The sequence below is a fragment of the Culicoides brevitarsis genome, chromosome 1, assembly GCF_036172545.1.
Source record: "Culicoides brevitarsis isolate CSIRO-B50_1 chromosome 1, AGI_CSIRO_Cbre_v1, whole genome shotgun sequence".
Taxonomy (NCBI): domain Eukaryota; kingdom Metazoa; phylum Arthropoda; class Insecta; order Diptera; family Ceratopogonidae; genus Culicoides; species Culicoides brevitarsis.
The window spans coordinates 27,186,439-27,199,491 of record NC_087085.1 but is presented as its reverse complement, the minus strand read 5'-3'; the positions used below and the strand labels follow the sequence as shown (position 1 = coordinate 27,199,491).

Genomic DNA, 13,053 nt, shown 5'->3' with positions numbered 1-13,053 from the left:
TGTCCACTAATGTCCAACTTTTTTCCATGACATCACGATGATGCTGCTTGTCATCAGCAGAACAAAAAAAACTATTTTCGTTTTCTATGTCAACCATGTTACACTATTGTTTTCTATCAAATTACGACATACATTATTCATCGTGAAAAATAAACCTGAAACACGAAAAATATTGTCGAACATTTCTTTACACGTTTCTGGCTTTTCTGCAGAGTTGCACCGACCGATCGTGTGTCAGCAAGCAATAATTTACAATTGTCACGAAGCTAGACAACGAAAAAAAAAATACAAAATGCAACATGATTTTTTTTTCTACCTTTTTCAATTGATCATCATTCATGTGAGGAGGACATGTATGGAAAAAAAAGTCATGCAAAAACGTAACGAAGGGAAAAATTGTGAAATTGAGCATGCAATTGATGTGGCTCGTTCTTTACCTTTGTTACTCATGGAATAATGACAAAAACGGGATTTAGTTTGCAATTACTTGCATCTTTTGTGATGTATCTTTCTTGAAATTTATTGAACCAAAAGGAGGATTTTAAAACAATGAAATATTGATGCATGAACATGAGAAATAAAAAAAGTTAAGGATGTTACGTTGAGTTGGGTTGTGAGAGAAAAAAAAGGTTATCTTATCAAATGGGATTTTTGTCATCGATGTCGTTGTCGTCTGTTGCTTGATTATAAGGAGATTTATTTTTTTAAGGGAGAAAATTGTCAAGTTTTGTCTGACCCTTTTTCTTATTTCACAAACGACCGACAGGTTATTTCGACTTTTTTTTTGTTTTCAGTCACTGTTTGACATTTCATTGGAACCACATGTGCTTTTGAACAGAAATATTTGCTTTAACCGAAGAGTATCTGATTAAAGTATCTTGTTGCTTTTTAAGATTTTTGTTCGTGTGTAACATGAGGACGTTGAAGTTAAGTTAAGATAATTTAAAACGAGTTCAAGAAACTTTTTAACAAATCTTAAAAAATTTGAAAATTTTTGAAACCTTTGGATAGCACTAAAGCGGGTATTTTCAGGAAATGAAGCTTAATAGTTACATAGGTTCATTAATGGATTCAAAGTGAAAACCCTTATCATAATTTCTGACGTTACATTTCACTTTTTATGATTCAATCATAATACGTAATTGGTTTTGTTACTCATTTACAATATCTGTAAATTTTTAATAGGTGAAAAATCATTTATCGTGTTGTTGTAGATTAATTGCTATATCAAATTTTTTTTTCAAAGAGCAAATTTTATGTTTTTTAGTAGAAATTTTATATACTTTGTTGTAGTCTTTACTTTAACTTTACTTTAAGCTTGTCCGAAGATTCGAGACTATCCTCAAGTTGAGCAAAGATGGTCCACGAATCGTTGCCATCTGGTTCATTGGTTCGCTATATCCTTTAAATCCCAGAGGTTAGTCACTTGCTTTCACCCTCTCTAATGATATTGGCTTCTGAGAGTCCAGAGCATCGTCAGGTGTTTTTCGGGGAGCCTTTTCTATGGCTTCCTTGTGGGTTGTATACAAGGGCCCTGTTGTATACTTCCTCGGGATCTTTGCGAAAAATATGCCCGATTCAACCGAAATTTCTCCTGCGTATTTTCAATGTTCGTCATGTTAACTTTTCTCAGTAGATCTTGATTGGAAATCCGGTTTGGTCAGAAAATACGCTCGTAAATACGAAAATACGACTCGTCGTAGACAGCGGTTGACAAAAGTCTGTACCCATTAATTGCGATCCAAGTCAAAACTTGGTATCTACCCACCTAGAAATAATGAGGTAAAAAACCCCACAGAAAGTGTGGAATGTATGGAAAAAATTATCTGAACAAAACTTCACTAAAAAGTGTGGTAATTTGTATGAAAAAAAATTTCATGAGCAAATTACTCAAAAATTGTGGTAAAAATGTTCACAAAAAGTGTGGTAAAATGTATGGAAAATAAATTTATAGAAATATCAAATATTTTTTCTTAAATTGATTTTAAAAAAAATTTCGTGCTTTTTTTTAATTTATTTTAAAAAAATATTTTTTATTAATAATTTTTACTTTCGCTTGAATATAATACCAAAATTTAATGAGATTTACTAAAAAATTTAGAATATATTTTTAAAAAAATGATATTTGTTTGATATTTCGTGTATTTGCAAAAAAATATTTTCCATACATTTTACCACACTTTTTGTGAACATTTTTACCACAATTTTTGAGTAATTTGCTCATGAAAAAATTTTTCATACAAATTACCACACTTTTTTGTGAAGTTTTGTTAAGAAAAATTTTTTCATACATTTTACCATACTTTCTGTGGGGTTATTTACCACATTATTTCTAGGTGGGTAGTCTTGGAGTCATTAATCCTTCAGCTTAAAGTGGTAGCATCTTTGGAAGATCCCGTTTTTAAGTTTTGCACCAAATATGAAACGAAGAACTTTTCTCTCGAAAGCTTGTAGTTTCTCGTCAGATTTTGCCATTAACCATGATTCCTGTAAATAAAAAATTATGTAAAAAAAAAATAAATAAATCAAAAAATATTAATAATAAAATATATACTAAAGCAACTTTTCAAGTAAAAAGCTATTTTTATAAAATAGCTTATAAAATAAATTAAAGCAAGTTTTCAATCGTCAAAAATATCAGATATCAAAAAACAATGAAAACCTTAAAATTCATGAAAATAACAATTTTTCTACTAAAAACTCTTAACTGCTTTCACTGTTGCTTCTCACTTTAATTTACTTCCATAAAATATTCAAAATTATTCTACCATCAACCAACATTTTTCATTTTACGACGATGAATAATTGCAATTTTATTCAAGAAAATTCATCTCTCCTCTAGAAACATTTATTGTTGTCTCCAAACTGTCCCCCGTGTTAAATTAAAACAATTTAAGTAGTTTATTAAACTTGAATTTCGCTCCACTTTTTTTTCTTCATGAACTTTTTCCAATTTGCTTGTAAATGTGCAACCTTAGGCAAACTAGCATCAAATTACAATAACTAATAAATTTTTGCTTACAGCTTTGCACTTACCAGATTACCTCATAGAACTTTCAAGTCGTTCGACAACATGTTGACTGTTGTGTTTTTTCCAAGTTGCTCTCCCTGCAAAACATGGAAAAAAATATGAAATATGACTTTTCATTCCTCGGAGATATTTTTTTTCTCATTTAATTTGTAATGAAAACATTTTTGTAAAATGTTGCTTGTTTGCTCTAAAATGAATTGTTTTTGGAAAAAAAAATGCAATAAACTTTCATAAATTGCACAACTGTGACTTTGGTTTTAGAACATTTACTGTAGGTAATAAAGTGCTGAAAATGTTTTTGTTTTATTGCAATTTTTAGCATAAATTCGTATTTTATGCTTGCACGAACAAAATTCTGAACAAATATTTATGAGAATTTTCTCGCAAAAATATTTGTGTCGTTTTGTACCGGGAAATGCATGCAAATGCAATAAATCTTCTGTTGCACGTACAAAAAGTTGCTGAAACGGCACAGAAGGAAGAGTTAGTTAGTCAATCAATTTCCTTTTAATATTTGAGTAAAGTCGTTTCATAGAATTTATTAAATTTTCATCTTTCTATACTTTTTGCCTTTATGCTTCTGTTTCAACAAGTTAGTTTGATCAACCCATATTTGACCTATAAAAGAATGACGTTATCAATTTTTGATGTCAGACTTCACACAAAAGTTGGACTAAAGAAAATCTTGCATTTTATTGACGAGCAAAACTTCTTCAATAAAATTCTGAAATTCCTTTCAATTTGATAAAACTTTAATTTTATTTATTTTTTAATTCAAACGCTTCCAATTATTACTCTCACAAACTATTTTTGTGTTAAAATGCATTTCGCTAGAGGTGGATTTTGCCACTATTGCAATAAATCTTACCGCTAAGCTACCGTAATTGGATGTTTTATGCTGCCGTTGAAAGCGATAAAAGCAGTTCCGATTTCTATAAATAATAATTATGTGCGCTAATTAAGATAATTCGATAATAAATAAGTCACGGTTGTTGTCTATATTTATTTGTTGACAAGAAGCAACTCTAGAATATAATGAAGTCATTAAAATTTAATTGGTGAATCGTAAAATTACTGTTTATCATTTTACTTTGAGGATAAATTTCACTTAATGAGAAAAAAGATATTTTTATTAAATAAGAATAATTATTTTTTAGCAAATTTTTTTCTAAAAGCGATTTGCTTAATTTGCTCATACATTTTAGGACTAAAAAAAATTTAAGAAAAAAAAAATTAGAAAAATATTTCTTCGATTTTCTAAAAACTTGATTTAATTTAAAAAATTACAATTTTTAAATATCTCGAGGTAAAAAATTTAATTTATTTATTTTTTTTATATTTTTATACTTTATTTAAAAAAAATGATATTGATTTAAATTTTAAGTGAAAGCTTATTTATCTAATAATTAATTACTTAAAATTATTTAATTAAAAAATTAATTTTTACTTTAAATATTTAAAAAAAATAATAATCAAATATTTTGTTTTTATTAATTAATAAATATTATTTATCAATAATTCTGAAAAAATTAATAAAATTAAAATTAAATTTATTGAATAATTATTTTAGTAAATAATTAGTAGCCAAGAAGTCAAAAGTTACCTTGACATTTTTTTTGAAAACAAAGAAAATAAAAATAACTGACCTTGATTCAATTATCTTTTATCCTTTTACCAGATTGATTTCCTCCGTGAATCGCAATGACAATGATCTCAATCAAGTATCTTTAATTCCATTATTGCATAATTGAAATTTAATTATTATTCAGCTTTTCAATAATTTTCTTTGCTAATTTAATTTCTTTGCCGCCTTCTTCGTTGTCATAATGAAATAATAAGAGACATTAAAGGAGAAAACTTTTTTCATCACTTTGTGCCGAGAGTGGAGACACAAAACGAGAAGAAAATATTCCAAAAGTTAATTAATTAGAAACATTTAATTAAGGAGTGAATATGACTTGATATGAAGATGCGACAGAACGAAGGCTAAAAAAAGATGTCTCTCCTTTCTTTGGTGTCGTCTCGAATGAATTCATTAAAGTTCAAATATGTGTCTCTTAATTAAAAGTATCTCGTTTCTCAAACTTTTTGTCTAAACTTTTGCATATCATATTTGCATGACAAAAAAGTTTGCTTTTTTAGACTTTTTTTTATAATGTTAATTTTTATTAAAGTTTTGCTGTGATCCTTGATAGCTTTCATGTAATTAAGTTAACCGTCTCAGTCGCATGGCTCGACGTTATTTCCAGAAAAAGAAGTGCTTAATTAACGATACGAAAACTTTTTTCGTTCAGTCGTGGGTAAAGTGTGAAACGAAAAATTTGGTCTGATTTCCCCTCGTGGACGAAAAAGCGGTGCGAAAAAAGTTTAAATGACATGCAAAATTATTATTTTATAGTCGGAAAATCTGTGTCGCAAAAGACAGAGCAATATCTGCTTAATGCCATATAATAAAAATAATAAATCCGCACGTCCATCCATAATAATAAAATAAAAGTTTTAAATGGTACTTTTTCTTGTTGAACAATACGGCAATTCAGAGAGTTATAATGATGACGATGATAAAAGCGGAACTTTATTATTATGGCGCGTTGGTCGTAGTATTTATTTAAATTAATGAATGATAAATCTGTATAATAACACAATTATTTTATTTTATAATAATAATTCAGATAATTAAATTCGAATGCTGCCTAACGATGTGGAGAACTGACATTTAAATTTCACTCACGTCAGTTCAATATTATTTTTTCTGCATTTATTTATCTATTATATTTATTAAAACTCAAGATCCATACAGATTTTGAAATGCAATAACTCAAATTCTGCTTTACGAATCTTTTTGGAGTTTTTTGTAGTGTGTCAAGGTCAGCTCAAAGAAGGTTTAGGAACAAAAATTCGTGAAAAATTAAGAAAATTTTCCAAATATGTAAAATTCATTGCATACTTAATCAAATTTCATTTTATAAATATATTTTAAAAAATTATTTTTTTTTATTTTAAATTAATTAATTAGTTATTTTAAAAGTCACCTTGTTTTGCATATTTTTTGGGCTTATTTTAAATTTAAAAAAAAAAAAATAGAAAAAATCGACGGGTGAAACAAAGTTCACGGGTAACGAAAAATATTCACGTTTTTTTATAATTTAGAGGAAAAAACCAGTCGCCTCCACTTATTGACGTCCAATATTTACTTTTGTTTTATAAAAATAATGGTCATTAATGAATGAATAAAACACGAGGATTCGTTTTCATTGCCAATGCCAAGAACGTGAGAAAGCAACATGTGCCTCCCAAATATTGCCCACACAGAAAAGAAAAAGAAATAATAAAATAAAAGAATCTTTTTTCGTGACATTTTATTTTTTTTTCTCACCTCTTTCCACAATCGAAATGACGATAAAATAAATGTTCGTAATGCATAAGACATTTTTCGTATGTATACCTTAAATAGCTGAATAAAAAATGTGTGTCGATCCATGTGAGAATTTTTTTTTTACCATTTCTTTTCAAATTCTAGTCTGGTCGGACAAGAGAACGTGCATGCAATTTATTTTGTGCCATTACGGCATTATCTGAATAAAAAAGTGGCTAAATTTATTGATACCATAAATAGCTTTGGCTTGAATGGGATATGGGACTTTAATGTAATAATGATAATAATGTTATTAGAATAGTTTGTGGAATGTGGATGTGAAGAGAATTAGAACATAAAATGAAAGTGTTATTAAATTTGCTATTTAATCGTTGATGTGGCAAATAAATTTCAACTAAAAATCTACTGGTTTTAGATGAAAATTTGCATTTTCATGAAGGTTTTTATTTTATGATATTCTATAAATAATTTTTAAAATACCTGAAATAATTTTTAAAAAAATATTTGATAAAAAAATATACAAGAATTAATTTTTAAAAATTATTATAAAAGAAAATTTTAAATACAGTATTTTACATAATTTATTTATTTAAATAAATTTATTAAGACTACTCTTAATAATAATTATTAATTAATATAATTTATAATTTTTTGTTTCGAAAATTTTTCGAAATAGGAAAAAGTTAATATTTTTTTATGTGAATGAAATTATCAAATTTCGCCTGTTTAGCAATATTTGAATTAATTTTAAACACAGTATTTAAATCGAGATTTTCTAATTTAAAATAATTTTATTAAAAAATAAAAACAAAAAAAAAAATAAAATAAATAAATAAATAAAAAGTAACGATAAAAAAATTTTAAAAATATGTTCAGTAATTTTCTAAAATATTTTTATATTAAAAAAAAATATTTTTATTTAATTAATATTTTTCATTTTTAAATAATTTATTTTTATTTAATAAATAAATATTTTTAATTAACAAATAAATAAATATTAATAAATAAATTAATAATTAAATAAAAAAAAATCATTTTTAAATTAATTCAATTTCATAGCAAACGATAAAAAAATAAAAACTTAAGAAACCTTAATTTTTGTGGATTTTCAATAATTTTTTTTTTAATTTGTGAGGAACAAAAAGTTCAATATAAATTTTAAATGGCCCAAAAAAAATAAATTTAATTTTTAAAATAATTATTTATGAACAATTTAAAAATAAATACCTACATTTTCATTTAATAAAATTAATAATTGTTAAATTGATATGTATTTAATCAAAAAATATACAATTATTTTTTTGTATGGAAAAATACCAAATTACAATCAATGGACAAATTATTGAAAACAGTAGCTAGCAACACGAACAAAAAAGGAAAATTGATTATTTATGATTCATTCGTTAATGAATTTATTACTTTCCCAATTGAAACTTGATTGACTTTTTGATGTTCTCCCCGATTAATTTTTTTTTCGTGTTACTAACAAATAATTTGTCAGTCTCACCCACTCAAATTGCACCTCAGTTACACATGCCTTTCATTAAAATGTCATTACAGTCACTAAAAAGGTTCTTTTTTGAACAAAGTTCAGACACTCCTCTATTATTAGATTAGAAGATAAAGACACTTTTCACTCTATTCTGTAGGCAATCTTAACATGAGTAAAGAAAATAAATAAAAATAACACAAACTAGAGAGAAAAGTTTCTTTTGAAAAGGGCACAAATAGCTCAAAGGCATGACAGATAAACAGAGGGAAATGTTTTGTGTGGGTACAAAGTTGACAACGAATCACGGATCCAGGCCAAATTCGGAATACAAATGAGCCAACGGGGATTTCTTCGTTTTATTTTTCGTGAATCTGTCAAAAAAGTTTTTTTTACAAAAAAAAAAAAAAAAAAAAAACATGGCAAAACACACGCAATCAACATTAATAGTTTACCTCATTTTTTTATGCGAGATTTAAATTAATTGACGTTTATCTTTTCTCCTCTTTTTTTTACAGAGCCATGTCATCCGTATGAACCGTTTAAATGTCCCGGCGATGGAAATTGTATCTCTATTCAGTACTTGTGTGATGGCGCTCCAGATTGCTCCGACGGTTATGACGAAGATGCGAGATTATGCACAGCAGGTAAGTTTTTTCTCGCGTATTTTGCATGATGTGCCACAAAACCTTTTTACGATAATGATTATTGTGACACACAGTTGGTGCGCGCCCTCATCAGATTATTATTATCATCATGCACAAAGTGTCGAATTTGTATTATCTTTTCAAAATATCGCGAAAAATTTTGTTTTCGAGGCGGATTTAAAGGATAAGGAAATTTACTTTTTTTTTCTCGCCGTTATTCATGTGTTTACTTATTTTGCATCTTTTGAGGAAAAACAGTGTCAAGAGACTTTTTTGTCGTCAAAAGATATGAAAAACATGTTCAATATTGCTTTTTTATGCGGTTCATGTCTCTTCAACTGAGAAACTCGAGATACAATGTTGACATTGACGCAAACAAAAAATTTAATAGCACGCCATGCAAATATTTTGACAATCAGTGCGTGTCATTTTTCCAGTTGGAATGACTTTTTTTTTGTTCATCCCATCCCCATTAATTTATTAAAGTAGATAAAAAAAAGTTTCATTTAAACAATGCAAACGTATAATCATATTCCTCGAAGGCACAACGCAAAAATAATAAAAAAAAACACAATAGCGATAATTATGAAAAATGTTGTTTTTGTGTCGTTTTTGCTTTTTTTTTCATTTTTTGTACCTTGCTAGAACACTGGAGAGAGATTCTTCAAACAATTTCCCTAATTAGCATCATTTTAGCCTTTTTGCTGTTTGTCAAACAAAGATCATTTATCATAGAGTCACTGCTCCTCTTCTGTGATGTGTATTAAAAAGTATAATTTATTTCAAAAACATTTTTTCCTGTCCTACTTTTTATTAAAAAATGGGTTGTAGGATGGGAAAAAACAAACTAATGCCGTAAATGACTCTGCTAATATTGTAATTAAACTAAAGTTTTTTTTAAATTTTATTTTTTTAACATTTCTCTATAAAAATATTTATTTTTTACAATAGAAGAGCAGGAGGATTTGATATAAAAAATAACACACGTGTGAATAGTGAAACCTGTGGTTTGGTCCGACATGTCGACACTACACAGACTATTAGTTTTTATTAAAAATATTATTTTTAATGGTGCTGTGAACTGCCAGCGAAAAATGCTATTTTGGTTGATTTTATAGCATTTTAGGGGAAAATGGGATAGTTTGCACCATTTAAAAAGCTCTTAACAAAAATAACAACAGATCGAAATGTTTCTTTTTTATTTTGTGAAAATGTGTTAATCGTAAATTTTCATCAGTCAATAATTGGTTTTTTGATTATAATAAAACTAAATTATATTTTGTTTATTGAATTATTCTTGGTGCGGTTTTGTGCGTCAGACAAGAACATGAGTAAGTTAATTTTCGGTTGGTAATTCTTCGAATTTTTCGGAATTAATTATTACTTGACTGCGTGCTTTTGTAATTTTAATGGCCTTTGTGTGAACTTTAGTTTTATTTTCGTCGTTCTTTTAAGGCGCTTAACGCATTTGCAAAGAAAATTATGACATAGGCTAGACTTTTGCTAAGGGCGTTTCGTTGTTGTCAAGAACATTTTCGTGTCTAAAATTAAATATTCGGAAGATACACTAGAATTTGTTTGAGAAGCGACTTGAAGCTTCTGTTTTCAGTGTTTCAGTGTAATGAAATGTTTTTTTTATGTCATCAAAGATAATTTTTCTGGCATTCAAAATGTTATGTCATTCAAAGATAACTTTTTCTGACATTTTCATTTTAGAAAATGTCGATTTTTTAGTCAAAAAATTTTAGTAAATGGGGTTCATTTTTATTGAAGATTTTTTTTTTATTTTGGGAGATTATACTGTAGTAAAATAGTAAATTTCATTTTTATTGAACATTTATTCAGTTTGCTTAACAAATATTTTCCAATTACTCGATCAGGGGGAAAAGCCATTACATACAGAATTCCATTCAAAATTTAAAAATTGAAAACGTAACCCGGACAGTTGTCACCCTTGCAAGGCCCAAAACTCTTCCAAATATCTACCAAGCGGAGAATGGCCAACAACCTAAACAAAAAAAATTGAAACAAAATATTTTCAAAAGATTTAAATACAAGTCATTTTTTTAGAATCTTAAGTCTCATATGATGAGATTAGCTTTTCGTCATGCATTCGAATTCAGTTTCCAGCGACTTCCGTCTGCAATTCGGCACCTTCGAGCAACGTTTGTAACATCTGCAGCAATCTGATATCCACCTGTGCGACGCCCCACGCTCCTTTTTTGGTTTCGTTATATCATTTGAACAAAAATATCCGCTAAAAAATTAAAATTTTTCCATATTAACATTTAAAAATCTTGATAATGTTAGAAAGTCACAATTAAGTGCGAGTTCCAAACTTTAAGAGAAACTATAGACACATGAACACGTATTTTTTCTATTTCTCGATTATAGGTACAAAAAAAATTTTGACTTCAACATTAATTCGAAAATTTCATCTACGTTTAATTCAGGTTCCATTTTGCTTTTAGAAACATCATCCATTTTGTCATCCCCCATCTTACTCATTATTAAAGGATGCCTTATTATTATTATTTTTTTTTTCAATTTAAAAATCTATTTTTAATATGTTTTTTTTAAAGATAAAAAACTTCTGGCAGATAAGCTAGTAAGCACTTTACCTAATTTACGTAGGTTTTTCTTTATCTCAAGAACAAAAAATATGAAAAATAAAATTTTCCACCCATTTTAATTAATTATTAACAAAGAGCAAACTTTTCATCTTACACTTTCTCAAACTTTTTTTTTGTAATAATAATTAGTGCTAAGCACCTTTTAAACAAAGAGTTCAAAGTTGAACTAAAATATCATATAACGACTCGTACTCGTCCTTGGCTGACGTAAGAACGCCCAGTTATGCAATTAAATTTCACGTCTTTCCCCGTATTAACTCCGGAAAATTAAATTTCTCGTTAAAACCACATTTCGCATTTCTGCTTGATTGTTTGTATAGCAGATTATCATCGCGACATGTTCAAAAGCACATTCAAATATCCTTAATTAAATGCTGACAATAATTACCGCCGTACCTTTGCCGTCATATAATCACCTTGATGTTATCCGAGAGACATTATTGATCGATGTATCTTGTTTGATGACACATGCTGATAAAATGATCCTGGCAACGAAAGTTAATGTGTCATCGTCGCAGCAGTCTAGTATCGTGTCAAGTGGGTTTTATTCAATCATCGTTGAAATATTGCTCTTAATTCGATAAAAAGGGACTTAACAAGATTACCCGCTTTTTTTTGCCATTTTACAACATGTTGCTTTTCGGTCAGTCACCTGTTTTTGTTTGCTAACCGTCATCATCATCGTCCGTCGTTCTGTTGATGTGTGAATGAAGTGAAGAGACTTGACATTAAATTTTATTAGCAAGACAATGGTTTGTCGTAATGATGATTGTAATGATTAAGGCGTAGTTTGATGTAATAACAAATGGACTGTATCATGTTTATGATCTAATTTAATGTCATGTCATGTCCATCTATCTATTGTTGTAGCTAATAAATAGTTTCAAGTAGGTGGGAGCACGCAATCGTCCAATGTTATCAAAAAGAGCTTAAACCTTGTTAAAGCTTTTGTGGAATAATTTTTATGAGTCTGAAGTTTTCACCGGTGAAAAAATTTTTCGATTTTGTATTTCAAAAACGCACATAGGACGTATGGGAGGGCCCCGGGACTCTACAAGAAACCGTTGCCGGCAAAATACGTACAAGAGGTTGATTTGTGTTTTATTTATTTTTTCTAACGTTTTTTTGTTACGTTATTTTTTTGTCATTCCAGTGAAACAAAGTCGTTGAAGGAATTGACAAAGACAAAATAATGAAAATTTAATTTTAAAAAGAAAAAAAGAGAATATGTATTAAATTAATTTCAGAATCTATTCATTGAAGGCAAGCATTTCCCCATTACTACATATTTACATTGAAAACGTCGAGCTATCACGAATTTTCCTATAATCAACATATTTCGAATGCTTAAAAATAGCAAACCATACACTTAGATACCTCGAAGAGCAAAGGACTTTATGCTCACTAGCATAAAGCTTGTGATCAAAAATCACAAAGAGGTTACTGATTCGATGATACCTGGTTGGTTTGTTCTTCTCGTGTTTAGAGCTGTCTTCGGTTTCATATTTCGAATGCTTAAAGTGCACACAAAGCCTTGCCGAAACGTGTTCAGCAACTTACTTAATTTACTTTACGCCTTGTCTCTTGTCACAAGATTCGATACTGTCCTCATATTGAGCAAAGGCGGTCCACGAATTGTCGCCATCTGGTTCGTCGATTCGCAAGGTCTTTCAGATCCCAGAGGTTAGTTAGTTGCCCTTCACCCTCTCTGATGATGTTGGCTTCTGAGAGTTTGGAGCGTTGCCAGGTGTCTTAGGGCGATTTCTTCTGCGGCTTCCTTGTGGGAGATTTTTTTTAAATTGTAGAAAAAGCTTAAAAGTAAAAAAAAAAATATTAAAAAACACACATTTTTGATAGAAAAAAATATCGAATAATCG

The 13,053-nt window shown here is 28.5% G+C and overlaps 1 protein-coding gene across 1 annotated transcript in view; it reads left to right on the top strand.

The window, feature by feature from the left end:
- The window catches only part of LOC134838145 (IDLSRF-like peptide), a 39,971-nt gene that overhangs the window by 23,363 nt on the left and 3,555 nt on the right, over positions 1-13,053 (top strand). Inside the window, exon 2 of the mRNA XM_063853615.1 lies at positions 8,415-8,543. Coding sequence (XP_063709685.1) covers positions 8,415-8,543 — 129 coding nt within the window. The remainder of the gene's footprint in view (positions 1-8,414; positions 8,544-13,053) is intronic.